Raw genomic sequence first — 24,867 nt, forward strand, 5'->3', positions numbered from 1 at the left:
CCAGCTGGAATGAGGCTGAGTCAAGGGAAAAAGTGTAATTTCTCCGGAGAAGCTACACACGGGTCCTCACCTTGCACACAAGACTCCGTTGAGAAATCGGTTTGGGGTAGGGGCAGTTTTTCCTTTGATTTGTGTTGAATTATCATTTCTTCTGCTATGAACTCCTCGGCCTGCTGAAGTTAAACCAGCTTCCCATCGGGAGATGTGGCTGCTCTGCTAAACACCAGAGTGGATAATGGCAGTGAACTCCATGCCAAAGACATGCCTCCTTCCAATGGGCCCAGCACTTTTAATGTGGTAAAATGTGTGTTGGTGATGCATTTTCTTAACTTGAGAATCAAGCTCTAGGCGAAACAGCCATTTTTTCCCTAATCAGGCTCCCATTTTGGGGTGATTTGGGAAGTTTCTTTTGGGAGGTGATGGCTCTGGGCCTGGGCTATTCTCTCTGACCAAGCACCATCTTTGATTGGCATTTAGCTTTGCTGTTTCACCACCAGGTGGGGTGGCTGCCCTGGACCCAAACCCTCTGAGGTCCTCTCTTGCTCTCAGGGAGGAAGGCATTGTGTACAGCCCTGTGAATTCTAGTGAATGACACCCCTATTTCTGATGGTAGCAAGCCTCGGCAGCTACCTGCCCCCTACCCCTAAGCCAATTTTTTTTAAAGTAATTTACTTAATCTTATTTCATGTGCATTGATGTGAAGGTGTCAGATCCCCTGGAACTGGAATTATAGACAGTTATGAGCTACCGTGTAGGTGCTGGGAATTGAACTCAGGTCCTCTGGGAGGGCAGCCAGTGCTCTTAACCACTGAGCCATCTCTCCAGCCCCAGTTTTGGTTTGTAATTAAGCCTGAAGCTCACTGACTGGCCATGCCAGCTGGCAAGCCAGCCCCTGGATTCCCCTGTCTTCACCGCCTGGTGCTGGGATCGCAGGAGAGCACCACTGCACCAGCCTTTTACTGGGATCATAGGAAAGCTGGGATCACGCTTGCATCCTCAAGTTTGTGTCATAAGCACTTTGCTGACCAAACCACCTCCTCAGCCCCTGGTTTGGATCCTACAAAGAGGACCAGAAGCAGCCTTGTCCAGGGCTCCACAGGCCCCATGATCTCTGCTGTATACAGAAACTCTGTCACACCAGCCAGAAGGAGGCCGTGGGCAACATGCTGTGAGCATGCCCGGTGTGCCCCAGTGACACTTTACCGATGGCCACTGAGCTGTGAGCTTCGTGTAGTTTTCAGGTGCCATGAAATACCATCCTTTAGAGCCTTGGTTTCAGACATTCAAAGGTGCTAAAAAACCATTTCAACTCATGAACTATGCGGAAGTAGGCCTTGGACTAGATTTGTCCCAGGGCCATAGCTTGCTACCTGTCTTTGAATGTATTCCCAGCAGAGTGCTTGAACAAAGCTGAGACCTGAGAAGTCAGCTTGTGATTTGTTCCTATGGAGTCGTGTGCAGGCCACATCCCTGGGCCCCCACAGAGAAGGCTGGCCTAGCTTTCCTGGGTAACAGGGAGCCCCAAAGGCTGAGTACAAGCCAGCTTCCTTGTGCCAGCTTGAGTCCCTGGCTGGGACTTTGGTGCTTTCTGGCCAAACCTTGCAGCCACCCGGCATTCTTTGCATGTGTGCCCGGCATTTCCCATTTGAGTGTGACGCTAACAACAGAGGGTTCCACCAGGAGAGGACCACTCTGCCATCCTATCAGCAGCTGAGTCACGTGCCTTCCTGCACAGGAGAAATTCCCACAGCTTGACTCAATCCACCCATTGAGAGAGTGACACCCACCCTCTCAATGGGATTTTTCTTTCACACTTGCAGCTTGCTCTCGTGGAGAGACATGAAGAATGCGTGTGACAGTATGGGATAGGAATTCTGCCACTTAAACGACATTGCAGGAAGTCTGTGATTGCTCCAATTATTCAAACCAGAGAGCGCGAAGATAGCAGTTTTGAGAACATCCTGATGCAGTTTTTTTTGTAAGAACGAACAAGCACTTGCATACGAAGGGGTGGCAATAAGTGCCACAATACATTTTGCACAAATTCTTGACACCATCAATCCTGAAGAGAGACATAGTGCCCTGCTAGGGCAGGACGGCCTATACTTCCTTCATGACCTCTATTTATCACCTCCGGGTAATGCCTTTCTTTCATGCCTATAGAAAGATCTTTCCAAGGACTGAGGGAGCCTGGGAGGTGGGCAGCAGGACTGTGCCACCTGGCCCTCCAGGAGCGGGCACTGGCTGACGTTTAGTGTTCCGTGGTGCCTTTGTTTCTGGAACTCCTCTTAGGCCATGGCAAACTGTCGGGCTGGGTGGACGTCCAGCTCCTGCCTCTGATGGACTGCTGCACGGGCAGTTGGTCAGGGTGCTAGGCACAGTCAGGGTTGTTGGTGTGCACAGGCATTCTGGTTTGCCTTTGATGGATTGATCAGAAAGGACAACAGAGGAGCCACGGCCAATCCCAAGAGGCACCGGCAACACCAGCTTTGACACTGTTTACCACCTAGGAGACCAAAGAAAACTCTTTTGTGGAGAGAAACCAAGGTCTGCTGCTACCTAGAGGGTTGGCCTTGGGGAAGCAGGTAGAGGACAAATCCCTAGTCTGAGGCTGCCATAGTGGACACAGCCTCAGAGGCTAGGCTCTCACAACAAAGCTCTCAGGGCCGTAGGCACCCACAAAGGCCTTTCCTTGGGAGTCAGACCTGCCAGGCTGTTGGAAGCTTCACTCAGTAGAGCTTCTAAAACCAGGGCCAGCCTCTGCCCTGGCTCCATCTGCCAAAGACCCGCTCTCTCTGGTCAGAGCTTGCTCAGACGCTCCTCCTCAAGTCACAGAGTAGGACTTACTTTGGTACACTAAAGAACCAGGAGTGAGTCTAGGCCTGATCCCTGGCCAGGGTCCAGGGTAGAGTCCTCTTGAACACACTACCAGGCATCAGTAAACTGGAAGGGATCCTCAACCAGACCTAGCTAACACTGGCACTGACTGAGCCCTGGGGATAAACTACAGGAGTTGCCATTGTTCCAGATAGACATGGGCCAAGAGATACTAAAGTGGCCAGAGGACCCTGGCAACATCCGCCCTCTAGCAGACAACTCACCAGGCCCAGATGGACAAATTATTCCAAGGACCATGGTAGGAAGGTTGAGAGAGCTAAGCTCCTTTGGGACCCTGTCTCAAAGGACACAGCATCTTAAGCTATGGAGCCTGTTCCTCACACATCAGAGACCACAAGGTCAGAGAAAGGCACCGGGTTACCATGCAAAGGGGTCTGTACACCCCGGGCCTTTCCTCTCTGCCTACAAAGAAGGCTTTGCCGGTGAAGAGATGGGGCTGGGGGAAGACTGTTCCCCCAAACACCACCAACTCTGGGGAGTGTGGACAGAGCCTTGCATAGCAAGCACAGGACTGAGGTCTCGCCAGAGAGGGGAGCAGATGGTAGATTTGTTCTGTTGACTTTGGTTTCCTAAGCCAGGGTCTGAATTCACAAGTAGAAGCATTACAATTCAAAAGAATTCTGGGGCTCCAGATTTCCCAGAAAATGAAGCCCCCCCAAAAAAAGAAAATAAAAAGGGCCGCAACAGGAATTCTCAGGAAATATCTACTAACCACTGGGTGCGTGGCACACTTTATTTCTATAAAACTATTACAAAATATTCAAAAATACATTTTAGTAAATTTACAGCAGTTATTTCTCAGTTTATTAATGCAAAAACATCCTTTTTTTTTTCTCTGTACAAACTACAGGCTCCATCCTCGTGGGCTCACCGCTATGTGCGCTTTTCAAAAATATTATTTTCTAATAAATTCTTTGAAGTTAAAAATAACAGAGTTCTTCCAGTTTGTCAAAAAAAAAAAAAAGTGTGTATGTGTGCATTAACAGTCTTGGTTTCCAAGAACATGACCAAAGTGGCAGGTTCAAAGCAAATACAAACCATGAAGGCAGTACAGAAGACAGCTGTTACATTGGAAAATAGTTAAATTAAAATAATATATTTTCATATTTTACACTATTTCAAAAAAATGAAATGTCATTCAGTTAAGTATTGATCTCTCAAAAATCTAATTTACAATTCTGTGTATAAAAATATAATTTGTGGACCCCCATGGAGCATGTTTTAGTTTACACTTGCCGAAAAGCAGGAGCATAGCAGACGAGGAACGCCGAGTTTTGCCTTCTGATGCGCAGGACGAGGGAGTGTAGAAAAATAGACTCTCAGCAGGTTGCTTGGCCTCACAAAATAATCTTTCCCCCCATTGTGAGTACAGTTCACACGATAATAAATTATCCAAGACACAAACTAGTTAAGGCTCTTGAAGGTCCGTTCATATTATTTAAAACATCTATTCATACCAAACAAATAAATAGCCAGGAGAGGAGAAAAAAAATAACCCAAATAAGACAATAACGAAAAAAATTTAAAAATATATATAAACTAAACACAACAACAGAACTCCCCGGGGTCTTTGCTTCCTTATAGTCTACTTTGGACTGTCCTACTTATTATTATTATTATTAATTATTCTTATAATTAAAAGTCTCCTTCCGTGCGCTTTCCCGCGTCGGTTGCTTATTTCGCAGTCGCTCCCCGCCCCGCCCGCCCCTACACCCCCTGCCCAGTCCCCTCCGACTTCAGCTGGACTTGACCGCCATTCCCAAGGGATGCAAGGTCTCGCTGTCCAACAGCCAGGTGCCAATTTGGTAGAGCAGCTGCGAGTACCAGTGGATGCCCGAGGCCGGCCCTGAGCCCCTCGCCTCCGCTGCGGGTTGGGGTGCGGGGACGCTGCCCCCACCCCCGGCGTCCGTGCGGGCGGGCGCCAGCGCGGCCAGGAGCGCGTGCGCCAAGCGGAAGGGCGCGAAGGCCCGGTGCGCCCAGCCGTGCTCCTCGATGACGGCGTAGCACGAGGCCAGCACCCGGTTGATGAGGATGGTGCCGTGCGCCGTGAGCGGCGCGTACGCGCCCGCGGCCTCCTCACGCAGCGTCACGCTGTGCACCGCAGCTGGCAGCAGCCGGCGGTCCCCGCCGCGTTCGGCCACCACGTACACACGCTGGCCGGGGCGCACGCGGCTGGCGAAGAGCGCGCTCGGTCCGGGTGCGGGCCCCGCGGCTCCCGAGTCGTTGTGCGGCGCCACGAAGAGCAGGTGCGCGGCGGTGAGCAGCAGGCGTTCGCGCGGCTCCCGCGTCTCGATCACGTAAAAGACCTTCTTGGCGCCTTCGTCGCGGTCCAGGAAGGTGAGGAAGTCGCTGTACAGCAGCCGGCCCTGGTCGTCAGCGGCTAACACGCGGTCTCCCGGACGCAGGTCCTTCACCAGCTTGGTGCCACCCTGCTCCAGGTGCACTGTGGCGGATCCCGGGAAGCAGCCCCCGGATTTGGCTGCCACCGAGTTCTCTGCGAGGAAGAGAGAAGAGAGAGAGGGTGTTGAGTGCCAAAGGAGACAGGTACGCCCGGTGTGTTTACGTGCGTGTGTGTGTTTGTGTGTGTGTGTGTGGCGGTGCACGTTCGTGCCCCACTCGGCTGGACCAGGGGCGCGCGTGGTGGTGGGAAGGGGGGCGGGGCAGGGGGTGTTGTCGAGCCAGACTGATCTAGCGCAGACCGCCCTGAACCAGCAATCTCAGCGCCCCAGTGGCTAAATTCAGACGCAGGCGCATTCCTAAACGACCCTTCAAGATTGCACCCGCACCGGGGAAAAGTTAGCTGGCATCTCCAGCAGGAGGCGGGGAACACTCCTAACCTTCCTCCTGCCTCCGGTCCCATCCCCCTCTCTTGCACCCAGCCTCGCCGCGAACCCAGAAGGATATTTACTCTCCACTTGGATTCCTCAGGAAGCCTCCTTGAGCTCGCGCGGGCGCCGGGCACACCCTCCTCTCTCGCGCCCGGACAGCAGGGCGCGGCGCCTCCCAGTGCGCGGTGCGAGGAGGCTGCACCCGGGGAACCCGGGCCGCCCCCGCCTCCGGCTTCCCCAGTGAGGGCCTTGGTGTTGGCCAGTGGATAGCCAGGGGGTGGGGAGCGAAAAATAGCTGTAGTCGTTGTAGCAACTGGACAAACATTCCAGAGGTTTGCCCGAGGTGTGAAAGCCCAAGACTTGTGTGGATTTTCTAATTAAAATCCAATAAAGAGCCTGGTATTGTCATTGTGATTTGTGGGATAAATAGGAGACAGCCTTGGAAGAGGGGACACTTCCATTTTTCCCTCCTCCCCATTCTCAGCTCCCTCTCCAGCTCGCTGGCCGCCCCCTCCCTATTTGCTCAGGTGCAACCCCCCTCCTTCTCGTGGAGTTCACACACAGGGACTCTCCAGAAGCCGGGGCCTCCAAAGGCACTATTTGCACAGCCCAGCCTCTCTTCCAAGCACTCGAGATGTGTATTTGAATTTTAAATGGCCAGGCCTGCTCAGAGCGCTGGAAGCGCGGGTTCTCAAGGCCCCTTGACTACCCGCTTTACCCAGCCCTCAGTAGCTCTTGGAGGCTCACTGTCCGGGAGGACAATAATTGAGGATGGGGCGGAGCGCAGGGGGCCGGGGAGGAGGGGTGGGGAGGTCCCAGTCTTCTTTGCATTCCAATCTCCAGGATCATGCTTTTGGCAAATAGAGATTGCCAGAAAGAATCTTCCTGCTGGAATTACAGAAGGCCTTTAATCTTCTCATCGGTTTCTCCAGCATGAAGTGCGGGGCTGGCGGTTGGAAGCACTCCATAGCCCCCCGGAATGCGACCCGGGGCTCTAGTGAGCCGGAGTCGTCGAGTCGCACGACCCCGCTTGACACACACGGCGCGGCGTCCCAGCCCGCGTGCGCAGAATGCCAATGAGCTGCCCTCCACGGCCGGGGTCTGCACTGCCTGCGGGACCCTCGGGGCCGGATTACCGCTGCTCATTTGGGAGGAGATCCCCTAGGGACTCCCGCCAGAGGGACTACGAGAACCGGGGTAACAGGGAGGCCTTGTGTGTCCAGGGCAGACTTGAGGTCCAGGGAAGAGCTTACTCAGAGCCTGGGCCACTCTGCCACCTGTATTTCTCACCCTGGCCTGAGAGGAGCGCCCGCCCCGCGGGGTGGGGGGAAGGGAGAGGTGAGGGGCTCCTGGAGCTAACATCTTCCTACAGGCCTTCCCGTCACCGCTCCTGCGCATCCTAGCCAGCTGTTATTCTGAGAGCCACACTTTTCATTACTTACTCCGTGTTTTCTTGATGTTTAAATTATTTCCAACTAACACGTGTCCTTAAAATACATTTTAGGAAACTTGGGAAGCTGAGGAGCAACGGGGTTTGGGGGTGGAGGGTGGGGGTGGGGGTGGGGATAAAACTCTACGGAAAGTCACTGCGACCTGCCCTGCCAGAGCACACAATCCCTAGAGGCTACTGCACGTTTGCTGACTTCCTGCCTCCCTAGCTGTTCCTCCCCGCAACGGAGTGTGGCGTTGCAGGCCCAGGGAACTCCGCCTCGCACCGGCTGGGGGCAGCCGCTCCAGCGGGAATTGCCTTCCGCTGTCTAGCCAGGGGCTTTCTGCATCCCAGCTGGGCTCCTAATAAGAACGGATGCTTCTGGGCTTGCGGCCTCCCGAAGTTGGAAGTACACAGTTTATTACCTCCCACCAGGCCTTTCCCCCACAGGCTTAGCGAGTGAGTTAAGTTAGTTTTGAATCCACAGGAGCCCGGGGAGGAGCCAGTACCTGGGTTTATGCCCTGGACAGACCCTTCTGCCCGTGGTGTGTGTGTGTGTGTGTGTGTGTGTGTGTGTGTGTGTGTGTGTGTGTGTGCTGGCAGTAGGTTAAGCCCTGAATGAAAGGGAAGATCAAGGCAAGCTCTGGCTAAGCCAGGAATCACCAGGGTTATCTCAGGACCCCCTTCCACAATGCTCACTGACACCTTGTTCTCTACTGCCTGAAGCGGGAGTTCTGGAAACCAAGGAATCTGGGCATATAGAGATGCTGGCCAGTGATCTAAAAGGTTGCAGAGGTACCTGGCTGGGGTAGGGTAGTGGGGGTGCCATAGGATATTTCCCCACAACTGAAATCTACTCATTTTCAAGAGCATTCCCCTCTTTTCATGGCTTTCCTCCCCCCTTCCCCCCAGACCTCCTGGTGGGAAGGGTTGGAGGAAGAGAGAGGCCGTAGGGAGGCTTGCTTACCCGCTTTCACAGAGCAGTGGATGTGTGCTTTAGATTCATAGTAGACCCAGTCGAAGCCGGCCTCCACAGCCAGGCGAGCCAGCATGCCGTACTTGCTGCGGTCGCGGTCAGATGTGGTGATGTCCACTGCTCGGCCCTCGTAGTGTAGAGACTCCTCTGAATGATGGCCATCCTCATCCCAGCCCTCAGTCACACGGAGTTTCACTCCCGGCCACTGGTTCATCACAGAGATGGCCAAGGCATTCAGCTTGTCTTTGCACCTCTGTAGGGAGAAGGGAGAACCCTTAAGTGACAGACACCTTGGTCGGTGGTTTCTCTACCAACCACAGGCCCAGGCCCCGGGGACTGTGTGAATGAGATGTGGGTGGAGGCATGGCAGTTCCTGAAGGGGCGGGTTCTCCAGGGACCCAGCTGCGGGCCAGTCTTCAACCCAGAAACTTAGATGCAGCTACAATGGTCTGAGGGATAGGAGCAGTTTCTCCTGGGGTGAGGTTCCAGGAGCATCTCTTGGGGGGACAGAACTTCTGATGCACGTTAAGGATTGGCAGCCCTGCATTGTCCATGGAGGCCGCCGGGCCTGTCCTTTATCAGCCCGGCCTGAGGAAACCCACAGCATCGCTGAGGGGTGAGAAGCAGCCCCAGGACAAGCAGGCAGGTGAATGCTGATGTCCAGCCCAGGCAGGGCCAGAGGACAAACATTCTTGGTCCAGGCAGCCACATTCTTTCCCCCAAGGAGCTCCTCTCTGCTAGGCTTGTCTGGGGCCTGATTGTATTCATGTTTTCTTTGACCGTTTCTCTTCCTCCCCTCTTGTTTTCTTGGCCCTGCACAGAATGGTGTCCGGCAAGTTTGAAGAGCAAACTTAAGAAGTGGGTGGGGGTGGGGTGGGAAAGGTTGGGGGATGGGGAGCCAGAAAGGCCCAAGGCTTCTGAGCCCTGCCCAAGAGGGGGTCTACTGTGAAACTCTGGCCGCTCAACCTCCTCCCTTGCAGGGCAAAGTGGAACTTGGGATAGTGGGGGCATTCTTGGCCCACATTAAGAAAAAGATGTAATAAAAGTGTGTGTGTCGGGGGAGGGGAGCTGAGTCAAGTGTGTGTGGTGGGGCACTAACTCACTGCTTGGAAGTTTATGTTGTTGATTATGTGGCATGCTGATTGGGGGGGTTTGTGGCTGGAGACAAAATGGTAAGGGCGCGTCACCCAGAGAACTGGACCCCAGTGGAGGCAGTAGTAATTTCAAATTGACTTCTGCAGAGGGTAGGGCTAATGGCCAGCCTGAGGGATTTCGGGCAGGTTACAGGGACGGGAGAATGGTCCCCGGATGACAGGTTCTAACTGTAGCCAGGACGACTCTTGCAAAGGACTGTTGCCCAGGCCTTCAGGGACAGACAAAAGGAAAAGTCATGTATATCTGGCAGCAATAAAGCCCAGGAATATGATTGTAGAGTTACACACACAACAAATAGGAAGGGTGTAGTAACAACAGGTCCGCTCTGGCAGGTTTCTGGGCCTGCCAGAGGTTTTCTTAGGAGAAAAGTCCAAAGGACAGAGTTGGAGTGAGGTCATCTTAGGGACTGAACGCGTTTTACACGAAAATCAATAAGTAAACCAGGGTCAGTTTAGAACTGAGATTCGAAGTCAGTGCGCGCAGGCGCACACCACGGTATCTTATCTCCTCCTTCATTCCAGCCTGAACTCCACCCGGCTCCCTTCTCTCAGGAGGGGGAAGTTAGCGATCTGTGGCTTGAACAAGCTTCCCATCCCGCAGCAGGGGCGAGCTAGGGTAGGTTGGAGAGGGCTACCGAACCGGATACCCTGAGCTGCGCCACTAGGGCAGACACGGAGGACCCCAGGCAAAGAACTCTGGGCTGAGATAGGCCCTTGACCCGGACAGGCCAACGCCGACTGTCGCCTGAGTTGGCACCCGGTGCCCCAGAGCCCTCCCCAGCACCAGGTTCAGCGCAGCTCTGCAGGCAGATGCAGGCTACTCCCCCGCCCGCGCTGGAAGGAGAATGTCGCAGGCAAAGCCGGGAAGCTCAGCCCGGTTATTAATTCATTGGGTCGTGTGCCGCTAATCAAGCCCGACTCTGTGCAGCCACCGTGAAGCCCGGCAGGGTCACTGGGGCCCGGCTTTGTGTCTGCGGAGGCCAAGTTGTTCCTGGGCCTCCAGCCCACCTCCCGGATCTGCACACCGGCGCAGTCCATGAGCGCAGAGCAGGCAGGGACTGTCACCTCCAAAAGTGGGCTTCCCACATTGTGAGGGAGGCTCTGCTCTCTAAACACATCTCACTCCATTCTTCCCCTAACTGGGGCGGGAACAGACCCCACTCTTGAAAGCAAAAAACCACGCTTCAAACCCACACCTGGGCTCCTTTTCCCCCGGCTAGCCCCTAAGCACGCAGGAAATCTATTCAGCCAGGTTCCTCAGGTGGTCCCCCGCCCTTCACCCTGCAGAGCCTGCAGATCAGGCCCCTCGTGGCCGGCCTCCCACCCCAGCCCCCTGGCCGCGGGCACAACAGCCTGGCACTCTCTGGGGCCTGGCCTGCGCTAGGAGAGTGTCTGTCGGCGCTTCCCTCTCCGGAGTTAATATTAACCAGGAGCTCCTGCGATCCAGAACTGCTCTGAAAGTTCCACTGGGGACGATCCTGCCATGGTTGAGGGACTTGGGCTCAGTCACCTTAGAGAGACAGACTGGGAGGCAGGCGAGACTGAAGAGAGGGGCACCGAATCAGGTGGTTGGTTAAAGAGGGGCTGGCCGATGGCAGGTTCCCAGGAGAATGCTCAAATCCTGAGCCCATGATTCTCAGGCTTCACTCCTTCACCTCTAGCCTAGGCATTTCGCCGCCTCCTTCCTTCCCGTTCCCTCTTAACTCAGCCAACCCGGAATAAGAAGCTGGCGAGGGTTGTACCAAGGGGAACTTCCAGACTGCCACCTTTACAGCCATCCTCATTTTGGGGGGATCTTTGCGGGATGGGTGAGAAGATCCTGGCCTGGCCTTCCCCACCCCCCACTTTTGCTGTCTCTACCCCCTTCTTTTTGTGTGGGGAACCAGAATAGCCACTGCCCAAGGGAAAAAAGTATTTGCTTTCGTTTCGTTCGTCTGAAGGAACTTGACAGAAGGTCAGAAGTTCAAATGCTGCTCGCGCGCACGCGGCCGCGGCGGCGGCGGCGGCGAGAGTGGCCCGGTGTAGGGCTGCTGGGCCTTGGGTCCTGGGCCGGGAGGACCAGAGTGAGGGAAAGGATGTAGTTGGGGGTCTCCCTTTAGGGCGCTGAGGCCCGAGGGACCCAGAAGGCAGCCAAGGGGTTGCAGTGCAGGTCAGGCCCGCGGATCTCCCTGCTTTGCGACTCCTCCCAGCTCAGCCCCTGCCTGCGCGCCCAAGGGAATGAGCGCGCTCGGAGCCCTGCGCTCCGCGCGTGCAGAGGCAGGGACCAGCCGCCAGAGCCCAGCCCCGCGCGCGCTGAAACCCTAGCCGCGGGATCGATAACGCAGGAGTAAGTGGAGCTGAAAGGCGTCTGCCACGCCGCATGGCTCGGCGCTCTCGCCCCTCTGCAGCACGCAGAGGCCCGGCTAGCTGGGCAACGGAGCCGGCCTGGGACCCCCTCGCAGACCCACCCGGACTGGGGGACCTTGCGTGTCCTCGCCAGGCCTCTTTGCATGGTCTCCCTTCTCACGAGTTCCCAAGGATCTCCTCACCCTGAGACGCACCCCCCCGGGGGGGGGCAGGGTAACCAGGGGATAAACGCCCGGGGCTGGCGGGAGAACTCGCTCCAGCTAGCAGCACCAGCCCGGCACCCCGCGGCCCGCGCAGAGTTAACTGTGGCTCGCGCAGCTTCCCGGCTCCCGCGCGCGCGCGCCCACACTCGCGGTCCAGATTTAAGGTGGTCGGGAGCAGATGAGGGAGATGGGGGAAAGAATGGCCCTGTCCTCAGCCTCCAAGACTCCCCTTTGCTCCAGCTCTGGCCCGCCACCCTAAGGCTAGTCTCCTAGGCTCCTCAGCCAGCAGGTACCCGGTGGCGAGCCGCGCGACGCGTCGCAGGCAGCTCCACGCTCGCTCGCTCCAGCCCCCGCCCCCCTGCTCTTGCGCCCCGCCAGCGCCGCTCAGCCAGCCGCTTGGCGCACCTAGCCTTAAAGGTAGGACTTGAATATTTTAATAGGGCAGTAAAAAGGATGCTGACCTATATTTGCAAGGAAACCCATTTCCAGCTTCAGTCATACGTGCATGGAGTTTCAGAAAGTCTCGATTTTGCTGGGAGATTGGCAGCCCAGAAATCTCAAAGGAGGTGGGATGGGAGAGAGGATCGTGTTTTGCTTTGCCCTCTGTCCATCCACCCTCGCCGCTACTAATATTTTTTCGCTTCTAATTCTTATGCAAGCAGGTTGAAAATTAAAGCGATTGCAAAGCCAGCAAGTTCCAAGTCCCTCCCCTAAGGTACCGCGGGCTCTGGAGAACAGAGGAGCATCCTTAAAGAAATATCAATACATTCCCTCTGACCGGCACAATTGGTGACCATGGGATCGCAGTCAGGCTACGTGATACAGTGGGGACAAGACAAGCGCCTCTGGAGCGCCTGCCTTTTGTCAGAACTACCCCCTGGCTTTCCCAGTTAGAGTTCTTTGGTGGTGGCAGGGTAAAGGGTGGGGGTGGTCTTGGGAGAAAAAAAAAAAAACACAGAAAAGGGAAAGGTAGGAGTTAGGAGCTGGAATGCTCCAGGCTATGTTTGCAATGACCTGAAGGCCCCTTGAAGTGTATAGGGCATCCCCACTCCCTCCATTTTCTGTCCCCGCTTAGAAAGGGCAGACACCCCCAGAGTGAAGGTCTCTCCAAGTTACAAGCTAGAATAGAGACAGATAGAGGAGGCCATCCCGGGAGACTAATTAAATGAGGGACATAGCGAACCCCATCTCTGGTGTCCCCACTCCACCCAAACCCTAAACTTCCTGCTGGACCCTTCACCTCCTTTCTCCTCCCGGAAGAGGAGTGCTAGGTGGGCAGGTGGGTGGGGAAGGAGAGGGCCAAGCAGCCTTCCTACCTGCCCAAAGAGCAAACAGAGCAGGGCTGATTGCTTGGTCACACGCAAACCCCCAGGGGAAGGAGCCTGTTTCCCACCCGCAATGGGTCTCTACCTGAGTCATCAGCCGGTCTGCTCCCGTGTTTTCCTCATCCTTAAATATGATGTCGGGGTTATAATTGGGGGTGAGTTCCTTAAATCGCTCGGAGTTTCTTGTGATCTTCCCTTCGTATCTGCCGCTGGCCCCTAGGGTCTTCTCGGCTACGTTGGGGATAAACTGCTTGTAGGCTAAAGGGGTCAGCTTTTTGGGGTGCCGCCTCTTTCCAAACCCCCTGCCGGGCCCGCACGCCAGCCCGGGGCACACCAGCAGCGAGGAAGCGAGGACCACCAGAAGACATCTCGCTAGCAGCAGCATCTCGTCCGCGGAACCCGAGGACTTGCGAGCTGTCCCCGCGCGGTCTGTGCGCGAGCGGGTACGCGCGGGTGTGTGCGTGTGCGCTCCTCCTTGCGCTCGGCTCTCCCTTCCTCGCTCGGCTCGTTCGTTCCCTCTGGCGCTGCCTGGCTCTTTCTCTTCCTATATAACCTTGCCTGCCGCTGCTGCAGGGGACTTGTCTCCGATCGCCACCCAGACAGGGGCTGCGATGGCAGGCTGCCGGTCGCTGGTAACGGAACACATCGGAGTTGGGTCTCGAGACAGCAATTAAAAGACAAAAAGAGCCTGATTTTAAATGGTAGCAAGGCTGGAGAGCTTGTGAGACAGGCTGCCTTTCGCACTATATTATAGCTGGCAGGGGCGCATCTGATTGGCCAAGCCGCACAAGCTTGTCTTCTGATGTTAACCCTGAGAAAGACTACATTCCGCCCCCCCTCTTGCTGCTGTGGCTTTATTTTCACCTGAAGGCTTCCAGTTTAAAAAAAAGAAAAAAGGTCTTTACTAAGGTAAAGGTGGGCGGGAGGAGGAGGCCTGTTTATTGTAATAATACCCCGCACTGCCGGCTTTGTGTGCGTGGTTGCTTCCCCCTTACTTCCTCTAGAATGGTAGATGCTTTGGTTTGAGCCAACATAAGTTTTTAAAGGACAGTCCAGATGCCCCCCCTCCAAGCTTCAACCATCAAACATCCTCTCAATTGTTGGAGGGCAAAGCGACCGCACTTACTTACCTTATTTACACCCCCACCCCCAGACGAGAGTGTACAGGCTATATGTCACTGGGTTGTGAAAAAAAAGCTCACCCAGAGTGTCTCCTGAATATTTAGCATCTTTGGGCAGAGGGTAATCACAAGTGTCGTTGTTTTAAGTGCCTTAGGGAAACTTGAAAATACTGTCCTCCATTGTGTTCCAATGACTGCATCATAGGCGAGCCTCTGCAGATGCATGCATCTGAGCAGAGGGGCAGGTACAGTGTGGACTGCAGGATGGGGCAGGGTGCAGAGGCCCAGTGGGTCTGGGTGCTGCACCTCAGCCTAGGCATGGGAGGAGGCCAGGCTGGTGTGTGCTTGGTGGGTGGAGGCCATTGTGCCCCGGGGCAGCTGAGAGTGGGCAAGGCTGCATACATGCACCACCCCCACAATCGATCCCAGCAGAGCGCAGGGCTGGGATAAGTTGAATGTGGAAGTCAGGTTCCTCACTACGGCTGGCCTTACGCTGGAGCTTTGCAATCCAGTCTTCAAGGGCAGAAGCTGGCCAGGTGTAGAGGCTGCGGACTGAGGGTGTTAGGGACCTAGGGGGACAGTGTTCTGACCATAGAGAGGTATCTGAGGAGAGGACAGGCTGTCTAGAGGTCAGTATTGTTTGAGTATCCGCCCCCCCCTCCCCCTTTTCAGAGAAAGGAAACTGTCAAGAAAAGTCTTAGTTAAAGCAGAGAAATAAAATATGGAACTCCTTGTTTTAATGGCTCATAGGCTTCTGCTCTGGCCCTTCCCCCATCCTACTCACAGGCGATGATTCCTCTAGAATGGGCAATGGGGGTGAGCTATTCATGTGGAATGGAATACCCGCCCGCTTGAGGACTGAGTCCTCCCATGTTACCCAGTGGGACCAGCCTCTCTCTCTTGATCCTGACCCAGTGCGGGGCTGGGGGTGGGAGGAGAGGTCCAAAAAGCCTGAAGCTCAGCCCTCAAACAATGGGATCTCCCAGCAGTTCCTTTTGCTTAGAAACTTGGTTACTTTGGGGTTGGTGGTGATGAAGGAGAGAGGTGCTTGCCACTGTCTACTGTGCGTCTCAGCAAGCAGCATGGGTGGGTAGGGGTTGGACCCAAGCTCTCCCACCCCGCCGCTCTGGGTTTCCTATCCTTCGGTGTGTGAAGAACAAGTACAGATTCCTGGTGGGAAGTGGTCCCAGCCTCCTGCAGGCCAAATGAAGAGCCAGGCTCTCAGCCTGTGTCCTGTGTGTGCGTACTCCCAGAAAAAAGAGATACAAAAGGGAGCCGCTGTTCTTGACCCAGGAGGGTAGGCCTGCATGGCATGTGACTGTCATATCTCTGAGAGGTGTGGGGCCCGACAAGACCTGAGCATCTTGGAGCCTCATCTTGCTTTAGTCTTTTCTCACTCTCTGTGCGTGCTGGCCAGCACTCTTTTCTTGATGTCTTTGAGTGTAGACGGGTGAGTGGATCCTGCACCTGTAGACAACTCCTCAGAATCATATGGGGTGGGTGACTGTGCTTTGGAAACAAACCCTTAAGCTGCCAGAGTTCCCTGTGGGCACAGCTGACTTTGGAGGGCCCAGACGTGATCAGCTCCCCCTTGGCTGTGGGGAAGGAGAACGGCTTGGTTCTGCACTGGCCTATTGCCCACCTCCACTCCGTCTCTAGGGACGAGGGATGGTAGTTCCAGAGAAAGCCTAGTAAGGGCTGGTCTTCCTGGAGACAGGGAGGGTCTTTATAAGAAAATAAAGATTCATTGTAAACTCTGTTGTTTTTTACCTTGTACCTACGGGCAGCTTGCTTTCTGCTCTGGGCTGCAGAACTGCTTGGATAAAAAGCAATCACCGTTCATCTTTGTTGTCTTGAAAACAACATTATGAGCCTAGCTATGGGGGTTGGGGGATAAATGCGGCTGCTGTCCTCTGCCCTCTTCCTGGTGCATCCCACCCACTCCCCACTTCCCAGACACCAGACACCCGCGGCCTTCCACCTCCAGACACCAGATGGCTCCCTCTCTTTGCCTTTCCCCTCCAGACCATTGGGGCCCCTCCCTGTGTCTGCAGGAGGTTCCAAAGCCCAGCCTCTGCCTGGCGGGGCCAGCCATCCCCTTAACTCTCAGGGGCGACTTCTTATTTGTCTAGGCTCAGTTATTCTTCTTGTTGGGCATTCACATCCTTCTCACACTTCTTCCATCTTCCCACCCACCTTTCTTTTCTTCACTCTGAGGAGGACTGGCCAGTCTTTATGTCTGCCCCACCCCCCAGGAGGCGCAGTTCTGGGCATGGCCCCTTCCCTCTTCCGGCCCCTGCCGCTAGATGGCGTCCTCACTCTGCCTTCAGCCTTGGCCTGCCAGGTTTGGGAAATTCCGCAGTCTCGGGTTGGAAGGACCTGGATGCAGGGCTAGGCTCTTTAGTTCATCCTCCTCTTGACTCTGCCACCTGTCTTTCCTTTCCAACCCTTCCCCCCCCCCCACCCCCCACCCCCCGTTTGAGCCAGGGATCCCAGTTCAGCCCCGGCCTGCACTTCCAGTGTTTGGCAGGGCTGGCCTCTTTTTTTTTTTTTTTTTTTTTTTCCTGGTTTCTCTCCCAGTTGATTTCTCTTCCTTCCAACAGCTCCGCACCATCTCGTTCGGTCCAATCACCCAGTTAGTTCCATTTTTCTTCCTGAATTTTTTCAATTTTGGCAAATAGAGTTTCAGCTGCTCCCTTTTGTTCTCGGAGGTGACAGTTAGGGAAGGGGAGACCCCCCACAGTCCAAGAGATATGCTACGGCTAGGCTAGGAACCAGCTTCTGGGTTAACTGTCAGAGAGTCACATGGCTGAGTGACACTGTGGCCATGCCCTCTTGGTCCTTCAGTGGCGTCTGCTGGTCCCCACACCGCAGTGTAAGCCATGGGTGTTTCCTCTTAGGTCCAAATAGGCCTCAGCTCTGTGGATCCTTATAGTCTCTAAGTGTTTTCCGATCCACTGTAGGCCCACCAACTACATTTGTGACTTGGAAAGGGGAACTCAATGTGGGCAGGTGGCCTCAAGACCCAGAGGACCAAGGGATGATTTTGGATGTATGACCCAGTTCTTTTTTTTTGTTTTTTTGTTTTTTTGTTTTTCGAGACAGGGTTTCTCTGTGTAGCTTTGCGCCTTTTCTGGAACTTACTTGGTAGCCCAGGCTGGCCTTGAACTCACAGAGATCCTCCTGGCTCTGCCTCCCGAGTGCTGGGATTAAAGGTGTGCGCCACCAACGCCCGGCTAATGACCCAGTTCTTTTGACCCTGGTCTGAGCATTTCTCTACCACAGCTGCTCTACCACCATGCCACTGCCACTCCTCCAGTCTCAGAGCTACTGAAGCGCAGATGCCCTTGGGAAAGGTAATACATTAAGCCTGCACATTAGAATCACCTGGGGAGATTTGAAAAAAAATATGCCAGCCAACAGCCATGGGGCCTTGCTCCCAAACAATCAAATCAGAGTTTCTGCTTTGCTGACTCTCTTGATGGGAATCCCCAAGACCTGGGGCAGGGGAGGGGAAGCCACCTGGCTGCAGGTTTCAGCTGGACTGGGGATGTTCCCCAGTCCCATGAGGATGCTCCTGGGTCCTCTGGAGACCCTCTTCTATGGCTGCTCCTGGCATGGAACAACACACATGGCTTCCTAGGACAGAGAAAAAGACTGGAACTAAGCTTAATGCATTTATTTTTTCTAGAGAGCAGTGTTGAGGTGCAGTGAGGGGTCAGTGTGTGGGTAAGGGGGTACATGAGACCAGGAGGTTTGGAGTGCTACAGCAGAAGCCAGGGGTTGAGGTAGGGGGAGAAGGCAGGAAGCTGTCCAGAGTAACCACAGGTCAAGATGCTTAAATGCTGTGGGTGGTGGTGGTGGGGGATGGAATGGGGTCCCTGTCTTTGGATGTCCTTCAACACCTCCAAATTGAGGAATGGAGAAACAGACCATTTTTTACCTTCTTTCTGATTCTGGGGAGTCTCATTACCTGCTTTGACCCTCTTTGGCCAGAGCCTCTTGCCGGATGGGGCATGCAGTAGAGCATTACATCATCTGGGTGCCTTTTGTCCAGAAAGAAGAGAGCAAGAGGGCTGGATACCGCTGCACCAGGTGTGGGGCCAACTGTATGGGAGGGCGCACCCCGATTCATCTAGCCTGAGAGCGGGTGTTATGGTGTGTCCACAGCCATCCATCCTGTTGAGGCTCCAGGCTGTTGAGTTCCCACACTGGCCCCAGAGTCACTGTTTGGAACCTGTGTAGTTAGAATGTAGGATTCCTAGTTTTCTGGTTGAATTCTTGTCAACTTGACACACACCTAGATGCATCTGCGAAGAGAGAGTCTCAAGTGAAGAACTGCCTCCTTCAGGTTACCCGTGGACAAGAAAGGCTGTGGTATATTTTCTTGAATGATGACCGATGTGGGAAAGCCCACCCTATTGTGGACAGTCTCAGCTCTGGGCTGGTGGTCATGGATGGTACAAGAAAACGGGCTGAGCAAGCCATGGGGAGCAAGCCAATAGGCAGCACTCCTCCATGGCCTCTGCTTCAGTTCCTGCCTTTAGGTTCCTGCCTTGACTTCCCCTCTGAGGCACTGTCGTGTGGAAGTGTAAACCAAATGAGCCCTTTCATCCTCCAAGCAGAATTTGGTCATGGCTGTTTATCACAGCAGTAGAAAGCTAACTAGTCTTTCTGGAAAGTCTTGGAACTTTGGGTAAGGTAAGAGATTCCCTGGAGATTTCTGACATGGTGCTGTGGAGAGAGAGGACTGGATCTGTGTGTGAGAAGAAGGGGCTCCTGCTAGTCCTTTATATCCAGTCTCTTTGAAGTTCTCACTTGTAAAATGAGGGTCTGAAGCTGAGATCTCCCTACTGGTAACCCTTCTAGTGCTCAGTCCAGGAAGCCGTGATCTTAACCTCAGGAGAACTGCTGGCCCAGGCCACAGCCACATTTTAGAGGAGGAGATTGAGAACCAACCTCTGGACACAGAGGACCATGCAGTACCCTTCTGACCTCCTCACAGGCTGGGTCCTGAGCAGCCTGATCTCCCCACACCAGGACCAGCTGCTGTCCAGGAGTGACCATATCCCCTGTGGCCTGGGTATGGACTGTGTTCCAGTTGCAGGGTACAGCTCGAGCCCAAGGCAGAAACAGCTGCTCCAGGAGCTCAAGTGGCATCAACGTTTCTCCCGCTTGTGAAGGACAAGCTTTCTGTTGTCGCTCTCTTGAGAGAGACCCTACCTTCCTTCTTCTTCACAGTGAAGCTGAGAGCCAGAGGCAGCAGAGGCTGGTGGTTCAGGCCTGCTGTGGGCCTGAGAGGGGCAGAAAGAGGGCTGGTAGGAGGGAACCAGGTGGGTATGGAGGGTGAGAAGGTGAGGGGAAGGGGATGGTTGTGTCAAGAGGTGGGAAACTGCCCCAAACGGGAAACCAAGGATGCTCCACAAACACTTGAGCTGTCCAGTGTTAGCCAAGCTGCGAGAACCCGACTCACTCAACAGGCTTCTTGCCCTGTGATGTTCCCATGCCCTAACATCTAGGGGGCTTTTGTAGCACAAATCTTAAATGGTCCTATTAATAAAACCAAACCCAAGGTCAGTTATTGGGGTGAATGCTGGAAGATCAGAGAAGCAGAACAAGCCACAGCTTCCTCACCTTGCCAGTTCCTCAGCTGATCCTGTTTCCTCAGACTGGAAGCTTCTGAGTCCTCATCCAGATGGATCTCAGCTGAACTATGCTGCTCAAATCCTAAAAGCTTAACCAGCCTCTACTTCCTGGTCCTCACACCTTATATAACTTTCTGATTCCTGCCATCACTTCCTGAGATTAAAGGCATGAGTCACCATGCCAGGCTGTTTCCAGTGTGGCTTTGAACTCACAGAGATCTGGATGGATCTCTGCCTCCAGAAGGCTAGGATTAAAGGTGTGAGTGCCACCATTTTCTGGCCTCTATGTCTGTCTAGTGGCTGTTCTGTTCTCTGACCCCAGATTAATTTATTAGGGTGCATGACATATTGGGGAGCACAATATCACCACAGGCTTTGGGCAACTAGAAAACCAGGTGGGCTATCTCTGGCCCCCTTCTTCCCCTGAGGCAAGGGGATTTTGCAGAGGATCCTGCGGGCTGAAAGTGCTTGCTCACTCCATATAGAGCCGCTTTCAGCGGAGGCTGTGTGAGTGGTGTACCTTCTGAGTGGTGTGCCAACCCCAGGAGGCATGTCTGAGTGAGCACCCAAAGCCCAGGGCCGGGCCTGGTGGCTGGTAATGGGTGGAATGCTGCAGAAGTCAGCTTGGGCTCAGGGGCAGGAGTTTTCTCCAAGGAGAGGGGTTCCCCTCCCCTCTTTGTCATGCACCCACAGTCCCCTCCTTCAGTGGCCATGAGATTCCATTTCTCTGGGGGCTGGGCTCTTTATTTTTGTCAGTCTTACCCAGGGAGGGTCTCCAGGCCTGAAGTCCCATGTCGCCTAGAACTCAGGTTAGTAGAATTTTCTTGCTCAGCGTTGCACATCTCTTTCAGTTGTACTTGGATGGAATGTCAGTTTACCAACACAAACAATCCTATCTTATCAAGGAAACGGAGGCACGGAGTTTGTATATCCAGTCCGACCCCACAGGGAATCCATGGCAGGAGCATCAGCAAGCGTGGTCCCCTGGCCTCAGAGCCTGCCTGTAGATCTTCTGATCTGTGGGGCTTATAGCTGCATCAGCAGAGGGGAAGTAGATGGAATGAAGGTCCTGGGTACCAGGAACAGAGGAGGAAGCTTGAGTGTACACTTGGAGCGATAAGCCAGAGGGATGGACGAGTCTTGGGGCTCAAGCAGAAAGTGGACCAGAGATTCTGAGGCAAGAACTAGGGGTGTCAGAGAGCGGTTCCCTCTGCTGCTCGGTCCTGTATAGGGCACACAGGATCCCTGGGAGAGATGGGACTGTCCATTCTCAGAGAAGCCTCCATCCTCACCCTTGCCCTGGAGGGGCATGCCTCTTCAATAAGGACAGGGGACCTCACCCCAAAGCACCAAGGCATGAGTGGTCTGTGTGGCCCTGACCCTCAGCTTCCTCCCTTCCCAGTCTGATGTAGGAGTGTTTCCAAGAAAAATACTGTGTACCCAAGAGTGGGCAGACACCCAGGGTTCAGGTCTAGACATGTTCAAATTTTGTGATTCTTTAACCACGGATGGAGCCATCTCCCTGCTGTTCTCAGAGGCCATCTCATTTCCAGGGCTCCAGCTTCTCTGCAGTGGCTCAGATGGGCACGGTGGCTTATAAAGGGGAGGTTTGTTTTTTTAGACATGGCTTCTAGTTTATTTTCCTGTTGCTGGCATAAAATATCGTGACAAAAGCAGCTTCAAGGAGAGCTTTTCTTGATTCAGTTTGAGGCCCTGCCCATGACGACAGGGAAGTCCTGACGGCAAGAACACGAGGTGACTGGTCACTGCATTTTCAACCAGGAAGGAGAGAGAGATGAAAGCTGATGTAAGGCTCACTTTCTCCCTTTTATGCAGGACCCAAGCCCAGGGGATCGTCCACCTACAGTGGGAGGATCTTCTCGCCTCAGTTAACCTAGTAATCAAACTAATTCCTTATAGGCATGCCCAGAGACCCATCTTCCATGTGATTCTAGATCTCATTACGTTGACAACTGAGATTTACCATCATAGCTTCCTGCTTCGGTCTCATGGACAGGCCCCTGTTTAGGGTTCCTCTGTGGCCTGCACACCAGGACTGTGAGTGTCAGATCCCATTGCCTTCGGTTGGTACCTCTTAGAAGGGGGCATGGCCAGGCTTCCACGTGTCAAATACCTGCTAGTATAGAGAATGGACAGTGACCACGGAGACTGTCCCTGTGGCCAAAGTGATTCTTCTTTCTCCATCGTCATGTTGTAGCTTTGGCAGAGTTCAGTTCTATTTTCAGATTATTGGTGTATGAGGTTCAGGTGACACGTATATCCAAGCAGATGTCATGACTGTTCAGGGCCGAGTCTTTGTGTCATCTCCCCTTGAGGCAAGTTGCTTCTATCTGTGAGTCTGTTGGCTGGTCTCCTACATGCTGGGCACTAAGTGCTTAGCTAGCCTGGCTACATGCTCAGTCTTGGCCTGTGTGTTTGGTCTATGTGCTACACACAGTAGGCAGCTTAAAACAAGAGTCTCATAGAGTGGAGGCTAAAAGTATGTGGCTTGGTGGTGGTGTTTGTTTTGTTTGAAGGACTAAGCTGTGACCTAGCTTTCTCTTGGTAGATGGGATGGCACTCAACCACAAGAAATACCAGAGACCTTGGCCCTACTTGACAGTGTGCAGGGCATCTTTCCACTTGGATCTCACTGGGCCTCCAGCATCCCTAGTATAGGGCAAGGTGGGAAACCATGTACATTTCATAGCTGATGTTGAGTGATTTCCAGAAAGATTCCCAATCAGAGGATCAGGATCAGACCTGGAAGGCTTTTGTTTGGCTCCACGTTGATATAGCAGAGATGCTGGGAACTTTATTCAAAGCTTTTGAGTAACTTCAAGAGGGAAGATTCTAGATGCATTGTCTTCTATCCATATCCTGCCTGCTGCCCTGAAGGTCGCTTCCAGCCCTCCCAAAGCCTGTTCATCTCTAGCTGTCATTACCTATGGTCCCCAGACTTCTAGCTTATTGTGTTGTGGGAAGTTAACCAATGGCCTGTGTTGTTTCTTCTATCCATATTTTATGCGGGGGCAGTCAGTACTTGCATTCAGTTGTCTAGGCTGCTCTCAACACATCTACTCACTTCTAGAAGAGTCTTTAGGGTATTGGTCTCATTCATCTTCGTAGGTCCCTCAGCTAAGATGATGTTCAATAAATATTGATCACTTGATGAAAGTTTCTTATCAGTGCAACGCACATCAGTAGTTTCTATTTAGAAAAGAATCCAACAAAGATAAAGCAAGGAAACCAGTGCGTAATAACAACCCTAGACACCACCGCTGGCATTTGGCTTCACTGGGGAAACAAACGTGTGTGAAGCCAAAGGCAACTCAACATAGGAGAAGCCAGTTGATTTTCAAGAGGTCATTTCTTTGGCATGTCTAAAAAGGACATTCAACCAAATCGAGTTACTTAAAAAAAAAAATCTCCCTCCTGTATTTCCTGTACTCTTTAGAGTAACAAACAGGATAAGCCATTGGGATGTTACCAGATAGCTTAGTGGGTCTGACCCTTACAAAGAGGCTGCCCTTTAGAAAGCAGCCTCTTTTCATTTATTTATTTATTTATTTATTTATTTATTTATTTATTTATTTATTTATTTATTTATTTTCTGAGACAGGAACTTACTAGGTAGACCTGACTGTCCTGGAACTATGTAGATCAGGTTGACCTAAAATTCCTCTTACTTTTTTATTTGACATATGACTCCTTTATACATAGGAGCCCCATGATGACCGCAGAATAACTAATAGCCACTTGTTTCCAGAGGGCATTGAGTCCTCTAGGTAATACTGCCAAGTGGGCACACCTCAGCCATCATGATATTCAAGTGACGGGAAATTGAATGTGGCTGGATTCTTAGTTCAGTCTCTGCCATAGGGGTCCAATGAGATCCATAGTTCATTCCCTTTCTCTGCCTTGGATGGCAGGACCTCAGTGAACTGTGTTCACTGACTTTAGACTTAACTCTCCACACCTGAGGCTTGGACTTCCAGGACGCTCAAGTATCCAGGCACTGTCCGGCACTCACTCCAAGCTGTTTCCTTCCCCAATAAACTTACAACATCGGAGGGAGCTGGCTGTTTCTACCGGTAACCTGTCCTCAGAGAGGAGAGACTCCTCACTGGCCTGTTCCCTGGAAAGTGCCACTTTTCCACAGATGGGGGGTGGTGCTGAGGAGGAGCCTGGAGAGTGTCTTGCTGGGGGAGGGCAGGATGTCAAGAGAGACCCAAAAGTATGAGAGGGAGCCAAACTCCACACTTCTCCCCTGGCCTTTTCAGTGTGAGGTGACTTGCCCCAAAGTACACAGACCCTCAGACTGAATCCAGCTCTCTGTTTGAGTAGCACCCAGACAAAGCCTGCCCTCGGGGATGCTCCCCTGCTCCCTCCCACCATGGTAACCCCGGCATTCACTGGACCATGGGAGCAGGCCAAGTATGCATGTGATTGTCTAGGATTCTCTTGTTTCTTCACATTGGCAGACCGTGTTTGAATGTTGCGTACATGTTTTTCTTTCTCATCCTGACATATTTATACCCTAGTTTTGTTTTGTTTTATTTGGCCCGGTGGAGAAGGGATGTGTGTGGGAGGTGACGGAGTGGCCAGGACACCCTTTGTATTAGATTGGTTGTGAATGCCCATCTATGGGTCTTAGAATTTGACCACGGAAGGAAGGGACTTGGAAGCAGTCTTAAAACTGCATGCCAACGTGATCGCGCGGCGTTTTGATTCAGCCATTAGTGAATCAAATGAAGCAGGTATAAAGGCTTCACATACCTCAGGCAACAGTTCCATAAAGAAGGCAGTAAAACACGTAATTAGGCAAATCAAATAAGGCACGGCAAGAGCTTTCAGATATTTAGTCACATGCCATTTCCCATTAGTTTACTGTGTGCTTAAATGAGCCTGTGGTTTTATGGCCTGGTTAAAAGGCGAAGCA

At 53.2% G+C, this 24,867-nt stretch overlaps 1 protein-coding gene across 1 annotated transcript; it reads right to left on the reverse strand.

The window, feature by feature from the left end:
• Positions 1–4,632: 4,632 nt before the first annotated feature.
• Shh (sonic hedgehog signaling molecule) lies at positions 4,633–13,544 on the reverse strand. The gene is made up of 3 exons (XM_059256652.1): positions 13,245–13,544; positions 8,123–8,384; positions 4,633–5,392 (listed from the first exon to the last, which is right to left on the reverse strand). The coding sequence occupies exons 1-3, from the start codon at positions 13,542–13,544 to the stop codon at positions 4,635–4,637; spliced, it is 1,320 nt and encodes a 439-aa protein (XP_059112635.1). The 3' UTR covers positions 4,633–4,634.
• Positions 13,545–24,867: the final 11,323 nt, after the last annotated feature.

This window comes from Peromyscus eremicus, chromosome 3 (assembly GCF_949786415.1).
Source record: "Peromyscus eremicus chromosome 3, PerEre_H2_v1, whole genome shotgun sequence".
Classification (NCBI taxonomy): domain Eukaryota; kingdom Metazoa; phylum Chordata; class Mammalia; order Rodentia; family Cricetidae; genus Peromyscus; species Peromyscus eremicus.